The sequence below is a fragment of the Borostomias antarcticus genome (genome assembly GCF_949987555.1).
Source record: "Borostomias antarcticus genome assembly, contig: scaffold_353, whole genome shotgun sequence".
Taxonomy (NCBI): domain Eukaryota; kingdom Metazoa; phylum Chordata; class Actinopteri; order Stomiiformes; family Stomiidae; genus Borostomias; species Borostomias antarcticus.
The window spans coordinates 37,501-53,996 of NW_028176644.1; the positions used below are offsets into that span (position 1 = coordinate 37,501).

Consider the following 16,496-nt stretch of genomic DNA (forward strand, 5'->3'; position numbering starts at 1 on the left):
TCCTCCTCTCCTCCTCCTCTGCTCTCCTCTCTCCTCTCTCCCATGGCCAGGCCTCTGCAGGGGCCTGGAGGAGAGGTGTCAGACAGACTGACTCCTCTCTTGCGTATGCACGCATGCCAGGGTTTCCGTTAGCCGGTAATTACCGTTTTTTTGTCCGGAGAAATCTGTTGAAGTCCGATATATTTAAATCTCTCTGGTCATAATGTCCGGACAAAATAATTCCCCATAATTGTATTAGGCCTACAATAGGCTCACATTAAATTTCCATATATTATGACTCCTTTTGAATATAAAAAAACGAATAGGCCAATTCATTTGTTCTGTTAATGTGTCGGCTATTGGCTAGTAGGCCTATGCGATGAAAAAACAGCCGTAAGGTAAACCTGCCTATAGGCTAGCGGGCCACAATAGATAAACCTGCCTATAGGCTAGCGGGCCACCATAGATAAACCTGCCTATAGGCTAGCGGGCCACCATAGATAAACCTGTCTATAGGCTAGCGGGCCACCATAGATAAACCTGCCTATAGGCTAGCGGGCCACCATAGATAAACCTGTCTATAGGCTAGCGGGCCACCATAGATAAACCTGCCTATAGGCTAGCGGGCCACCATAGATAAACCTGTCTATAGGCTAGCAGGCCACCATAGATAAACCTGCCAATAGGCTAGCGGGCCACCATAGATAAACCTGCCTATAGGCTAGCAGGCCACCATAGATAAACCTGCCTATAGGCTAGTGGGCCACCATAGATAAACCTGTCTATAGGCTAGTGGGCCACTATAGATAAACCTGCCTATAGGCTAGCGGGCCACCATAGATAAACCTGCCTATAGGCTAGCAGGTCACCATAGATAAACCTGCCTATAGGCTAGCAGGCCACCATAGATAAACCTGCCTATAGGCTAGCGGGCCACCATAGATAAACCTGCCTATAGGCTAGTGGGCCACCATAGATAAACCTGTCTATAGGCTAGCGGGCCACCATAGATAAACCTGCTTATAGGCTAGCGGGCCACCATAGATAAACCTGCCTATAGGCTAGCGGGCCACCATAGATAAACCTGCCTATAGGCTAGTGGGCCACCATAGATAAACCTGCCTATAGGCTAGCAGGCCACTATAGATAAACCTGTCTATAGGCTAGCAGGCCACTATAGATAAACCTGTCTATAGGCTAGCAGGCCACTATAGATAAACCTGTCTATAGGCTAGCAGGCCACCATAGATAAACCTGCCTATAGGCTAGCGGGCCACCATAGATAAACCTGCCTATAGGCTAGCAGGTCACCATAGATAAACCTGCCTATAGGCTAGTGGGCCACCATAGATAAACCTGCCTATAGGCTAGCGGGCCACATCCTCAAATCCGATTCATGCAATTGAAATAAACATTCATGTTCTAGCGTACAGTCGCAATTCAAAGGTGACTATTTTTGTGGCTGTGCAATTACATATAGGCCTAGCGCACGGAATCATGACAGCCTATCACACATTTAATCATACATATGCGAAATAAGACAGTACATGGCATATATAAGCTACACAACGGCCAATCACTGCAACAAACACCTATAATAGGCCTAATATTATATTATATATTATAATATAATGACCGGAATTTCTCCAGTTTGTCTGGAAAAGTCTAATCTTCCCGGACACGTTGACCGCTCCCGATGTTCTCTAAGGGAAACCCTGACGCATGCAGAGGCTGAATTAAAGCAGGAGCGTTGCGAGCCCTCCGGTTCTAACGAGCGTGCGCGTCACAGCCCCCGTCATCACTCTCACAGGGAGCGGTGACTCACCGGTCGCCTCCGACCTCCGGGGTCACCTCCCCGAGCGTCTCCGCGCCGAGATCTTCAAATATAAACCCGTCTTAGCCCCGCCCTCGGAGAGCTCGCAGCGTTCTCTGCGGTACCTGCTAATCGCTGTTCTCTGACTCACTTCCTAATGCACTCTGCAGTCATCCGAGTGTGAGTAATACACACACATGTACACACACTCACACACACACTCTCTCTCTCTCACCCACACACACACACACACTGAGATAACACTGAGTCAGAAGTCAGGAAGTGGCTTTAATCAGTGAGTTGCTAGGAGGTAATGTGCTTCCCCGCGAGGGGCCATTACTCTGCTGATGCTCAGGGAGTGATGACAGAGAGAGAGACCAGCCAGGCATGACCAGACGCACTCCGACCCGATCTACACACTGACCCATCTGGGCCCGCTGATGGTTCTCCTCTCTGGGCCGTGACGCGAGCATGACACAGTGTTTGGCAAAGACATTTTACCGAACAGCAAGTCCTCCCCACTAGGTCTCTCGAGTCAAAACCGAGCTGGTAAAGCTGTTTTTATTGTGAGATTTCTCTAATTATCTTCAAATTGGATTTGGATGCCGTCTCATTGGGCAAATTCAAAAAAGCGATAAATGAAATGGGTGGGGGGCCCTTTACGTGTCTGTGAGGGCCCTTTACGTGTCTGTGCCCAGGGGCCCTTTACGTGTCTGTGCCCAGGGGCCCGTCATGTCATCATCCGTCTATGGTGTTTGGGGGGAGGATGGTTGAAGGATGAAGTCCCTCCTGAGCCCGTTCCTGAGCGGGCCTTCCCTACGCTACACACACACCATTCCAGCCAAACGGCTCTGTGTGGTGAAATGTAGGCCAATCCATAAATGGTGTCTCAAACACAAAGCAATATGCACTATGTTTTATTGAGCTGCATTGAATTGTGGGTTTTGTGGTCTTATAAAAGCCTTTCTATGAAAGTGAGAGAGGATCTGTCTGTGGCTTGTGGTGGAGCGATAAGAGAAACAGTTTTTTTTTTTTTGCCAATTAGGTTTTCACATACGAGAAATTTGCTTTGCTGTGTCTCTCCTCGTCTCTCTTTCTCTCTCTCTCTCTCTCTCTCTCTCTCTCTTTCTCTCTCTCTCCTCCCTGTCCTACAGGTGATGAAGACCTACCATTAGGTTTTCACATACAAGGAGTGTGCTGCGATCATGGGGGAGGGGTGTTCAGGGTGGGAGGAGTGTTCAGGGTGGGAGGGGGGAGGGGTGTTCAGGGTGGGAGGGGGGAGGGGTGTTCAGGGTAGGAGGGGTGTTCAGGGTGGGAGGGGGGAGGGGTGTTCAGGGTGGGAGGGGTGTTCAGGGTGGGAGGGGGGAGGGGTGTTCAGGGTAGGAGGGGTGTTCAGGGTAGGAGGAGTGTTAAGGGTAGGAGGGGTGGGAGGAGTGTTAAGGGTAGGAGGAGTGTTAAGGGTAGGAGGGGTGTTCAGGGTAGGAGGGGTGGGAGGAGTGTTAAGGGTAGGAGGAGTGTTAAGGGTAGGAGGGGTGTTCAGGGTGGGAGGGGGGAGGGGTGTTCAGGGTGGGAGGGGGGAGGGGTGTTCAGGGTGGGAGGGGTGTTCAGGGTGGGAGGGGGGAGGGGTGTTCAGGGTAGGAGGGGTGTTCAGGGTGGGAGGGATGTTCAGGGTGGGAGGGGGGAGGGGTGTTCAGGGTAGGAGGGGTGTTCAGGGTGGGAGGAGTGTTCAGGGTAGGAGGAGTGTTCAGGGTAGGAGGGGTGTTCAGGGTAGGAGGAGTGTTCAGGGTAGGAGGGGTGTTCAGGGTAGGAGGGGTGTTCAGGGTGGGAGGGGTGGGAGGGGTGTTCAGGGTAGGAGGAGTGTTCAGGGTAGGAGGGGTGTTCAGGGTAGGAGGAGTGTTCAGGGTAGGAGGGGTGTTCAGGGTGGGAGGGGTGGGAGGGGTGTTCAGGGTAGGAGGAGTGTTCAGGGTGGGAGGAGTGTTCAGGTTAGGAGGAGTGTTCAGGGTAGGAGGGGTGTTCAGGGTAGGAGGGGTGTTCAGGGTGGGAGGAGTGTTCAGGGTAGGAGGAGTGTTCAGGGTAGGAGGGGTGTTCAGGGTAGGAGGAGTGTTCAGGGTAGGAGGGGTGTTCAGGGTAGGAGGAGTGTTCAGGGTAGGAGGGGTGTTCAGGGTGGGAGGGGTGTTCAGGGTAGGAGGGGTGTTCAGGGTAGGAGGAGTGTTCAGGGTAGGAGGGGTGTTCAGGGTGGGAGGGGTGGGAGGGGTGTTCAGGGTAGGAGGAGTGTTCAGGGTGGGAGGGGTGTTCAGGGTAGGAGGGGTGTTCAGGGTAGGAGGAGTGTTCAGGGTAGGAGGAGTGTTCAGGGTAGGAGGGGTGTTCAGGGTAGGAGGGGTGTTCAGGGTAGGAGGAGTGTTCAGGGTGGGAGGAGTGTTCAGGGTAGGAGGGGTGTTCAGGGTAGGAGGAGTGTTCAGGGTAGGAGGGGTGTTCAGGGTGGGAGGGGTGGGAGGGGTGTTCAGGGTAGGAGGAGTGTTCAGGGTGGGAGGGGTGTTCAGGGTAGGAGGGGTGTTCAGGGTAGGAGGAGTGTTCAGGGTAGGAGGGGTGTTCAGGGTAGGAGGGGTGTTCAGGGTAGGAGGAGTGTTCAGGGTGGGAGGAGTGTTCAGGGTGGGAGGGGTGTTCAGGGTGGGAGGAGTGTTCAGGGTGGGAGGAGTGTTCAGGGTGGGAGGGGTGTTCAGGGTGGGAGGAGTGTTCAGGGTGGGAGGAGTGTTCAGGGTGGGAGGGGTGGGAGGAGTGGGAGGGGTAGGAGGGGTGTTCAGGGTGGGAGGGGTGGGAGGGGTAGGAGGGGTGTTCAGGGTGTTCAGGGTGGGAGGGGTAGGAGGGGTGTTCAGGGTGGGAGGGGTGGGAGGAGTGTTCAGGGTAGGAGGGGTGGTCAGGGTGGGAGGGGGGAGGGGTGTTCAGGGTGGGAGGAGTGTTCAGGGTGGGAGGGGTGGGAGGGGTGGGAGGGGTGGGAGGGGGGAGGGGTGTTCAGGGTGGGAGGGGTGGGAGGGGTGTTCAGGGTGGGAGGGGTGGGAGGAGTGTTCAGGGTGGGAGGGGTGTTCAGGGTGGGAGGAGTGTTCAGGGTGGGAGGAGTGTTCAGGGTGGGAGGGGTGGGAGGAGTGGGAGGGGTAGGAGGGGTGTTCAGGGTGGGAGGGGGGAGGGGTGTTCAGGGTAGGAGGGGTGTTCAGGGTGGGAGGGGTGGGAGGAGTGTTCAGGGTAGGAGGGGTGGTCAGGGTGGGAGGGGGGAGGGGTGTTCAGGGTGGGAGGAGTGTTCAGGGTGTTCAGGGTAGGAGGGGTGTTCAGGGTGGGAGGGGGGAGGGGTGTTCAGGGTGGGAGGGGTGTTCAGGGTGGGAGGGGGGAGGAGTGTTCAGGGTGGGAGGGATGGGAGGGGTGTTCAGGGTGGGAGGAGTGTTCAGGGTGGGAGGGGTGGGAGGGGTCGGCCGCGGTCTCTCCCGCCCGCCTCAGGGACCTGGATGTGTTCAGGTCCTGGGGGGACAGCAGGTGTCGCCCTCTCAGCAGAGCGACCGATGCGCTGCAGTCTGCCCTTGTTCTTGGCTGTGGCAGCAGTGCTCTGCCAGTGTAGATGTTGAAGCAGGAGGGAGGATGGACCCGGCGACGGCAGGTATAGAAGTGTACCGTCATTGGCTGATGAGAGACTTCATTGCCGTGTTGGGATGTTCACCTCCCCATGTGAGAGCTTCAGTGTGATGGGCAGGGTGGGAGGGGTGTTTAGTGTGATGGGCAGGGTGGGAGGGGTGTTCAGTGTGATGGGCAGGGTGGGAGGGGTGTTCAGTGTGATGGGCAGGGTGGGAGGGGTGTTTAGTGTGATGGGCAGGGTGGGAGGGGTGTTCAGTGTGATGGGCAGGGTGGGAGGGGTGTTCAGTGTGATGGGCAGGGTGGGAGGGGTGTTCAGTGTGATGGGCAGGGTGGGAGGGGTGTTCAGTGTGATGGGCAGGGTGGGAGGGGTGTTCAGTGTGATGGGCAGGGGCGGCTCAGTGGGAGAGCGGGTCGTCCCATTGTAGGGTTAGAATATAGGCTTTAAATACATAAATACATTAACGAATGAATAGGTGGATAATTAAGCATACGAATAATTAAATAAATAAATTATGAACTGAATAAATATACTTCAACGCCGAATGCAACATTTGTTTGGTGCGGTATAGGCCTTATAGTTGTAGGCTATCGACATACGGAATCATTACTATGATAAGCCTATAGGCTCGTATCGTGTTGTGTTATCAACGTAATGTGGCTTTTATTCATAGGCTACAGCCCGTGATGCTTCTCGGGATAGCCTATAAATGAATATAGGCCTACATCATAACATTATATTATGACACAAATGGGTCAATTCACAGACACATCCAAAGCAAGCTTACCACGGAGCCCGGCCGGGCCCAGCCCGAATAAGCAACGTGGAAGCACCATCTCCTCCTCCATCGTCCTGTGGACCCACCACCCGCGGGAGGAATTGTCGGGGTCGGGTGCGCTGCCAACTAGGTGGCGGTGAAGGCGGGGGGCACCTACGGACCGGACCGGGGCGGCAAAGGCTGGCTCTGGGGACCTGGAACGTGACCTCGCTGGGGGGGAAGGAGCCGGAGCTTGTGAGGGAGGTGGAGCGATACCAATTACACCTGGTGGGGCTAACCTCCACGCACAGCACCGGCGCCGGAACCAAACTCCTGGATAGGGGTTGGACCCTGTTCTTCTCCGGAGTTGCTCACGGTATGAGGCGTAAGGCAGGTGTGGCTATACTAGCTAGCCCCCAGCTGAGCGCCTCTGTGCTGGAGTTCACCCCAGTGGACGAGAGGGTCGCCTCCCTGCGCCTTAGGACTGTGGGGGGGGGGACTCTGACTGTGGTTTGTGCTTATGCACCGAACAGCAGTTCAGAGTACTCAGCCTTCCTGCAGACCCTGAGTGGAGTCCTTTTGGGGGCTCCTGCAGGGGACTCCAGTGTCCTACTGGGGGACTTCAATGCGCACGTAGGCAATGATGGAGAAACTTGGAGGGGCGTGATTGGGAGGCATGGCCACCACGATCTGAACCCGAGTGGTGTTTTGTTGTTGGACTTCTGTGCTAGTCCCGGTTTGTCCATAACAAACACCATGTTCGAACACAAGGATGCCCACAAGTACACCTGGCATCAGAACACCTTAGGCCGAAGGTCGATGATCGATTTCGTTATCGTATCATCTGATCTGAGGCCATGCGTTTTGGACACTCGGGTAAAGAGAGGGGCAGAGCTGTCCACTGATCACCATCTGGTGGTGAGCTGGTTTCGATGGCGGGGGAAACTTCTGGACAGACCTGGAAAACCCAAGCGTGTAGTGAGGGTGAACTGGGAACGTCTGGAGGAAGAGCCTGTCCGGAGAGATTTCAATTGCCACCTCCGGCAGAGCTTCTCAGGCATCCCTGTGGAGGTTGGGGACATCGAGCATGAGTGGTCGGTGTTCAAAGCCTCCATTGCTGAAGCTGCGGCTGGGAGCTGTGGCCTGAGGGCCATAGGTACCTCAAGGGGCGGTAACCCTCGGACACCGTGGTGGACAGCGGTGGTGAGGGAAGCCGTCCGACTGAAGAAGGAGGCCTTCCGGGATATGTTAGCCCGGGAGACCCCAGAAACAGTTGCAGGGTATCGACTGGCCCGGAGGGCTGCGGCTTCGGCCGTGACCAAGGCAAAGCAGCGGGTGTGGGAGGAGTTCGGAGAAACCATGGAGAAGGACTTTCGGTCGGCACCAAAGTGTTTCTGGAAGACCATCAGACACCTCAGGAAGGGAAAGCGGGGGACCATCCAAGCTGTATACAGCAAGGAGGGGACACTGCTGACCTCAACTGAGGAGGTTGTTGAGCGTTGGAAGGAGCACTTTGAGGAACTCCTGAACCCGACTAATCCACCCTCTACGATCGAGGCAGAGCCGGAAGATGATGGGGGGTCGTCAATGTCCTTGGAGGAGGTCACTGAGGTAGTCAAACAACTCCACAGTGGCAGAGCCCCAGGGACTGATGAGATCCGTCCAGAAATGCTGAAGGCGCTGGGTGTAGAGGGGCTGTCTTGGTTGACACGCCTCTGTAACACTGCGTGGAAGTCTGGGTCAGTGCCGAAGGAGTGGCAGACTGGGGTGGTGGTCCCAATATTCAAAAAAGGGGACCAGAGGGTGTGTGCGAATTATAGAGGCATCACATTACTCAGCCTCCCAGGGAAAGTTTACTCCAAGGTGCTGGAAAGGAGGGTCCGGCCGATAGTCGAACCTCAGATCGAAGAGGAACAATGCGGATTTCGTCCTGGTCGTGGAACTACCGACCAGCTCTTCACTCTCGCAAGGATCTTGGAGGGGGCTTGGGAGTTTGCCCAACCTGTCTACATGTGTTTTGTGGACTTGGAGAAGGCTTACGACCGGGTCCCACGAGAGGTCTTGTGGAGGGTTATGCGGGAGTATGGGGTGAGGGGGTCCCTACTTAGGGCCATCCAATCCCTGTACACCCAGAGCGAGAGCTGTGTCCGGGTCCTCGGCAGTAAGTCGTCTGCCTTTCCGGTGGGTGTTGGCCTCCGCCAGGGCTGCGCTTTGTCACCAATCCTGTTTGTGATTTTCATGGACAGGATATCGAGGCGTAGCCGGGGGGAGGTGGGTTTGCAGTTCGGTGAGCTGGGGATCACGTCACTGCTTTTTGCAGATGATGTGGTCCTGATGGCATCAGCTGCCTGCGACCTCCAGCACTCTCTGGATAGGTTCGCAACTGAGTGTGAAGCGGCTGGGATGAGAATAAGCACTTCTAAATCTGAGGCCATGGTTCTCAGCAGGAAACCGGTGGCCTGTCCGCTCCGAGTAGGAAATGAGTCCTTACCCCAAGTGAAGGAGTTCAAGTATCTGGGGGTCTTGTTCACGAGTGAGGGAACCATGGAGAGGGAGTTTGGCCGGAGAATCGGAGCAGCTGGTGCGGTTCTGCAGTCGCTATACCGCACTGTTGTGACGAAAAGAGAGCTGAGCCAAAAGGCAAAGCTCTCGATCTACCGGTCTATCTTCGTCCCCACCCTCACCTATGGTCATGAAGGATGGGTCATGACCGAAAGAACGAGATCACGGATACAAGCGGCCGAAATGAGTTTTCTCCGGAGGGTGGCTGGGGTCTCCCTGAGAGATCGGGTGAGAAGTTCAGTCATCCGGGAGAGACTCGGAGTAGAGCCGCTGCTCCTTTGCGTCGAAAGGAGCCAGTTGAGGTGGTTCGGGCATCTAGTGAGGATGCCTCCTGGGCGCCTCCCTAGGGAGGTGTTCCAGGCGTGTCCGGCTGGGAGGAGGCCGCGGGGTAGACCCAGGACCAGGTGGCGGGACTACATCTCCGCACTGGCCTGTGAGCGGCTAAAGATTCCCCAGGCAGAGCTGGTTGATGCTGCTAGGGAAAGGGATGTCTGGGCCCCCCTGCTGGAGCTGCTGCCTCCGCGACCCGACCCTGGATAAGCGGATGAAGATGATGATGATGATGATGATGATCCAAAGCAATGCAGAAATTATTTCGTGATTAGGCTACGGTGGCGATTGATTCCGTTTAAACTGTGTGACACATTGGAGGGTTTCTTGCAGCGACCGATGTATTTATTATTCAATATGTCATGCGTTTCATCCCTCTGCCATCGGAGTCGCGTTTTCCCCTTTCTCCAGAAACGAGTTTATCGTAGTTACAGGAGGGTCAGAGTGTGCGTAGAGTTACGCACACCTTTGTCCAGCTTATCGTTAAGCTCGTTTTTTATAAATACCGAAAGTTGCGTAGAAAGTTGCTCAGCATGGGTTACGCACGCTTTTGTACTTACGCAACGTTTATAAATGAGGCCCCAGGACACCAGACGTTTATAAATGAGGTCCCAGGACACCAGACGTTTATAAATGAGGCCCCAGGACATCAGACGTTTATAAATGAGGCCCCAGGACACCAGACGTTTATAAATGAGGCCCCAGGACACCAGACGTTTATAAATGAGGTCCCAGGACACCAGACGTTTATAAATGAGGCCCCAGGACACCAGACGTTTATAAATGAGGCCCCAGGACACCAGACGTTTATAAATGAGGTCCCAGGACACCAGACGTTTATAAATGAGGCCCCAGGACACCAGACGTTTATAAATGAGGCCCCAGGACATCAGAGGGTCAATCTCTCAGCTCGATCTTGGACTGTCAGGAGCTTGATCGACTGAAGTCTGGAGGTGCTGTTTGGACCAGCCTTGAGGGGAACCGGTGTTTGGACCAGCCTTGAGGGGAACCGGTGTTTGGACCAGCCTTGAGGGGAACCGGTGTTTGGACCAGCCTTGAGAGGAACCGGTGTTTGGACCAGCCTTGAGGGGAACCGGTGCTGATGATCCGGGACTCAGAGATGTGTTTCCCCAGCCGTGCTGCTTCCTGTCAGACAGGAAGTCGGTGATCCACTTGCAGACGGGGTCTAGTGCAGCTGCTTTGCAACGGTTCTGTCTCTTGGACATCCTATTATCGTCACGCGGACGACTATTGTAAAGAGCCGGGGTTGTGTGTGTGTGTGTGTGTGTGTGTGTGTGTGTGTGTGTGTGTGTGTGTGTGTGTGTGTGTGTGTGTGTGTGTGTGTGTGTGTGTGTGTGTGTGTGTGTGTGTGTGTGTGTGTGGTGGGGGTAGATGGTAAGATAAATGTTGACCTCTGACCTCTCACATTTCTTTCCTTCCTCCCTATAACCATTCTTCTCTCTCTCTCTCTCTCCCTCCTCCCTGTCCTCCAGGTGATGAAGACCTACCACATGTACCACTCAGAGAGCATCAGCGCCGAGAGCAAGCTGAAGGAGGCGGAGAAGCAGGAGGAGAAGCAGATCGGCCGCTCCGGAGATCCCGTCTTCAGCATCCGGCTGGAGGACAAGCACCAGAGACGCAGCTCCGTCAAGAAGATCGAGAAGATGAAGGAAAAGGTAAACGAAAACCAACCCCGCATATTCGTGTGATACGGCCACCATGCGCAATTCAATTCGTAGCCGCGTCGGGGCTCGAACCTATGACCCTGAGATCCGTGTCCCGTGCTCCGCTGACTGCTCGGTAGAGTGATAACGTCACAGATCGACACCGTTCATCTCCAAGCAGTCGACGATCTGCTGCAGACCTGGGTCCGAAACATCGCACAACCGTGGGATGAGAATAAACCGAAATATCGTTTCTCTCCGAGTTTGCGATTTTAGATGTCGTTTGGTCTCGTTCTACTGAGAGAGCTAATGGTGCGTTCGTTTGTGGTCGGAGGTGGCAAGTCGCAAGTGGCAAAATACCTACCTCCGACCTGTGTGCATTCGAGCTATATACCATTATATCACAGTCACCTAGTTATATCTATATACCATTATATCACAGTTACCTAGTTATATCTATATACCATTATATCACAGTTACCTAGTTATATCTATATACCATTATATCACAGTTACCTAGTTATATCTATATACCATTATATCACAGTTACCTAGTTATATCTATATACCATTATATCACAGTTACCTAGTTATATCTATATACCATTATATCACAGTTACCTAGTTATATCTATATACCATTATATCACAGTTACCTAGTTATATCTAGTGCATTCGAGCAACTGGGGGCTGAGAAACATATCCGAATTTGCGACGAGGAAGTGCGAGTTCATGCAGTGTTTTATTTAATCATTCCTAGTAGCAAGTCGCAATTTGCCACCTCCCAGTTATAAACGAACGCACCATAAATCAGGCTCACCCACAGTTTTGACGCACATCTCACCGGGCGAAGACCGGACGACCAAAACACTGAGTTAATTCTCAGGATTTGAACTCAAACAGAGTTCATTCTGGGGATCGGTCCCAAACTAATGTCAGGCATGTGTGTTTAATGATGGATCTGTTATTACATTATACTTCCTGTGAAGACACACAGCACCATCCAGATTTGCCTTCCCTGGTCACACCGTCCACTTACTCACTGAATCTTTTAGTCTTTATTCGGGAGAGGGACTCATATACTGTCACGCTCCATCGCCGGAGAAATCTTCCAGGATGAGTATGTGTTCTGCGTCCTAACTCAGGTTGACATCCACGTGCTCCCAGAGCACACCGGAGCAGGGCTGGCTTGTGTCAAGTGTGTCAGACTAGGGCGGTTGATCTAGGAGCAGCTTTGCCTTGAACCCAATGAATAAATAAACAGAGGCACTCTGATCCTAGATCAGCACTTATGTTCTGTTGTGCTTCATGCTGTACATACATGTCCCAGACAGGCCAGAAAACTATTTGTTTAAATATTGAGCTTGTTTTTTTTAATCAATCCAATGTTGTCTCCACGCTATGCACCACGGCCGAAAGCACATTCCTAGTATGTTGAAAAACTGCATGGAAATAAAACACATTCTGATTGTGATTCTGAGACGTTATCCCTTTTAAGCTGATCAGTCTCGCTGGCTCTGCCAGTCCTGTTATAGTCCTGGTCTAGCCTTGTTATAGCCCTGTTATAGTCCTGTTATAGCCCTGGTCTAGCCTTGTTATAGCCCTGTTCTAGTCCTGTTCTAGTCCTGTTATAGCCCTGTTATAGCCTTGTTATAGCCCTGTTATAGTCCTGTTATAGTCCTGTTATAGCCTTGTTATAGCCCTGTTATAGTCCTGTTATAGTCCTGTTATAGTCCTGTTATAGTCCTGTTATAGCCCTGTTATAGCCCTGTTATAGCCCTGTTATAGTCCTGTTATAGTCCTGTTATAGCCCTGTTATAGCCCTGTTATAGTCCTGTTATAGTCCTGTTATAGCCCTGGTCTAGCCTTGTTATAGCCCTGTTATAGTCCTGTTATAGCCCTGTTATAGTCCTGTTATAGCCCTGTTATAGCCCTGTTATAGTCCTGTTATAGTCCTGTTATAGTCCTGTTATAGTCCTGTTAGTCCTGTTATAGTCCTGTTATAGTCCTGTTATAGTCCTGTTATAGTCCTGTTATAGCCCTGTTATAGCCCTGTTATAGCCCTGTTATAGCCCTGTTCTAGTCCTGTTCTAGCCCTGTTCTAGCCCTGTTCTAGCCCTGTTCTAGTCCCGTTATAGCCCTGTTATAAACCCCTGGCTCTCACAGCCTCTCTGCCAGGGTCTGTTCTCTCACAACAGGCCTGCTTTCTGTTAGAGGTCCGTAATAAATTCTCTTTTTCACATATTCTTCCGGGAATGTGTTTGGAGGCGTTATGGAACGCTCCATGAGTCACCGCCGATTGGCCGATGGATGGTGACTAACGGGGCCAATGGCGTGAGCGGCTGTAGAGGAAGTCGGGAAGATCACAGCTGTGGAGTGTCTTGTCTTGGGTGTGAGACAGACAGGAGCTGTTTTTAAACATAGTTTAAAAGCATAGTTTAGAAAAGCTTTTTTTCCATTCTTCCTCTTTATCTTTGTTCTTGTTTGGTTGCTGTAGTGGTTTATTCTCATCCCACGGTTGTATTCCTGGCAGGTTCGGGCTGCCTGAGTTCTGGGAGAAGCACAGCGTCTACAGACATGAAAGCACTCACTTGTCATTGAATTATCTCCCACTCTCTTCATCTCTCTGTCTATACATTCTCTCTCTCTCTCTCTCTCTCTCTCTCTCTCTCTCTCTCTCTCTCTCTCTCTTTCTCTCTCCCTCTCTCTCTCTCTCTCTCTCTCTCTCACTCACTCACTCACTCACTCACTCACTCACTCACTCACTCACTCACTCACTCACTCACTCACTCACTCACTCACTCACTCACTCACTCTCTCCCTCCCTCTCTCTCCCTCTCCCTCTCTCTCTCCCTCTCTCCCTCTCTTTCTCTCCCTCTCTCTCTCCCCCTCCCTCCCTCCCCAGCGCCAGGCGAAGTACTCTGAGAACAAGCTGAAGTCAATCAAATCTCGTAACGAGTACCTACTGACGCTGGAAGCCACCAACTCATCCGTCTTCAAGTACTACATCCACGACCTGTCTGACTTAATTGATGTGAGTAAACGATGGGACTATTTTCACCGAAGCAGAACACTTACACCCACCCACTCACCGACATGCCGTTTGAACAGAGAGAGGTTTTTGTTGTCAAAGTTAAATATATCTTTCCTCTGCATGGTTTGTAATCTCTCATACTCAACTGGCCTCTCTGGCACTCTGTCAAGATCTCAGGGAACACACGCTCACATGCATACGCTCCACACACTCAGGTACACAACACACACACACACACACACACACACACAGAGCTGCTCAGTCTGCCTCTAACCCTGCCCCCCCCGGTCTGCAGACAGACTCGGTCTCGTGCGCTCTCCCCGGGTCGTCTCCGCCCCGCGCACGAGATCAGGGTCCCCCGCTCCCGTCGTTAACGCCGCGGCCGTCTCCAGGAGATTTAACACGCGGCTCGGCAGCGACGGGGCGATGATGAGTTTAGCAGCAGAGTGGGGTGGAGGGGTGGGGTGGTGGGATGGAGGGGGGGGTGGTGGGGTGGAGGGGGGGGTGCTGGCCCTGAAACCCAGTTTTGTGAATCACTGGTCCGTAAAAGCTGGGTCATCCATCCCATCCTTCAACACTCAGGGCCTCATCTCTGGTCCAGTATAACCTGCCCCCCCCCCCCCCCTCCACCACAGACCTATCAACATGACTTATTTATAGACTGGTCTACCTGGGATATTAGTTTTCGCTTCAGAGACGACCGGCGCTCTGCCATTTCCCCCGTCGTTACCGGGGAAACGTCGGCGACCGGCGCTCTGGGTTCTGGAGGGGGGGGGGCGGCGGCGAGGAGAAACGGGATTGGCCGATGGAGCCGTGCTGTGCACTCAAATTGCTCCGCTCCCCTACTGCTTGCTTTCACACCACCGCAGATCACCGGGGTGTGTGTGCGAGCGAGTGCGGGTGTGTGTGTGCGTGCGAGCGCGGGTGTGTGTGTGCGTGCGAGCGCGGGTGTGTGTGTGCGTGCGAGCGCGGGTGTGTGTGTGCGTGCGAGCGTGGGTGTGTGCGAGCGCGGGTGTGTGTGTGTGCGAGCGCGGGTGTGTGTGTGTGAGCGCGGGTGTGTGTGCGTGCGAGCGCGGGTGTGTGTGCGTGCGAGCGCGGGTGTGTGTGCGTGCGAGCGCGGGTGTGTGTGCGAGCGAGCGCGGGTGTGTGTGTGTGAGCGAGCGCGGGTGTGTGTGTGTGTGAGCGAGCGAGCGCGTGACAGCATGCGATCCGGCCTCTCCGTGTGACTGCAGGTCAAAAATAGAGAGATGACGAATTGAGCCCGTCCGCGTCCGACAGGAAGCGTACAAACCGACAGGAACAGCTCCGCCCGGCAGCACTGCTCTGTCTGAACGTCTCTCTTAACACTTCTCACATCTTTGTGTGTCGGTGTGTCGGTGCTCTGAGTCTAGACTCCAGCCAGCGGCACAGCCAATGAGGAGCAGCGCTGCTGAGGAGGAGACAGTGTTCAGGCGCTGCTAGCTCTGAGCCAGGCTTAAGGCTGGAGAGGAGACAGTGTTCAGGTACTGCTAGCTCTGAGCCAGGCCCACGGCTGGAGAGGAGACAGTGTTCCGGTACTGCTAGCTCTGAGCCAGGCCCACGGCTGGAGAGGAGACAGTGTTCAGGTACTGCTAGCTCTGAGCCAGGCCCACGGCCCCGTCTGGGAAAGTATCAGGCTACCCTGGTAATGGGCAGTTATTTTCACTGCAGGAATGTGCGGTGTGGAACAACCGAGCCCAGACCTCATCAGCCTCCTCATAACGGCTTCATTACAATGTTTTCCACTGTGTGACTGCACTTATCCTGAGGTAACGGAATGCGTTCGGTGTTTACTGGGCCTTTATAGCCAGTTTGATTCGTTAAACTTCTACCACAGGGGACACGACTGTTGTGAGACTGGTTTGGATAAGGCTGTGATGTTAGGGGGACGTAACCTCACCCTCCCCTCTCCCCTCCCCCCAGTGCTGTGACCTGGGATACCACGCCAGTCTGAACCGCGCCCTGCGGACCTACCTGTCGGCCGAGTACAACCTGGAGACGTCCCGCCACGAGGGGCTGGACATCATGGAGAACGCCGTGGACAGCCTGGACCCGCGCAGCGACCGCCAGAGGTTCATGGAGATGTTCCCCACCGCCTTCTGCCCACCCGTCAAGTTCGACTTCCAGCCGCACATGGGGGACGAGGTGAGACCGCCGGGGACCGCGCGTTCAGGACGGACGAGAACGCGGACTTAACATCTAACTGATCCGTCGGGCGTTTTGAAAGACGTCTGCCACAAGGCTGTCTCACCTAACGTTACCTGCAGAGCGCACCAGAGCGGTGGGAGTAGCTGTTCGCTACCGGCGCTTTGAGGAGCTCAGGAGTTTTTCCTGAGTATCGTGATATACGTTACATTACAGTCATTTAGCTGACACTTTTATCCAAAGCGACTAGCTATAATTGCATAACGTAGGAAAAACCAATGTACTACTACTTGCCAGAACTCACAAGTGCATCTCCTTTCTCAAACAAGCGACTAAGAGCATAATCTAGTGCTGAAGGCAAAGTGCAAGAATAGCAATCTCAAATACAATAGGTGCTTAAGAGGGATCCTCGCTGGAACTCCCCAGAGCACGGGTGACAATTAGAAGTTGTTTAAAACACCATGCAAACTAAAGCTCTGGTTCTAGCAGGTTTAAATGACGTTTTAAGTGGCGTTTTACGGCGTCTGGATAGAAGGTCTGGTCTTTACTAGAACCCGCAAAATGTGAAATCCCGTCTC

The 16,496-nt window shown here is 53.5% G+C and overlaps 1 protein-coding gene across 1 annotated transcript in view; it reads left to right on the forward strand.

The window, feature by feature from the left end:
• LOC311328229 (SLIT-ROBO Rho GTPase-activating protein 1-like) overlaps positions 1–15,918 on the forward strand; it is a gene marked incomplete at its 3' end in the record, with an annotated part of 42,515 nt that extends 26,597 nt beyond the window's left edge. Inside the window, exons 4-6 of the mRNA XM_084462227.1 lie at positions 10,551–10,733; positions 13,627–13,755; positions 15,697–15,918. Of these exons, the coding sequence (XP_084318353.1) occupies positions 10,551–10,733; positions 13,627–13,755; positions 15,697–15,918 (534 nt within the window). The remainder of the gene's footprint in view (positions 1–10,550; positions 10,734–13,626; positions 13,756–15,696) is intronic.
• Positions 15,919–16,496: the final 578 nt, after the last annotated feature.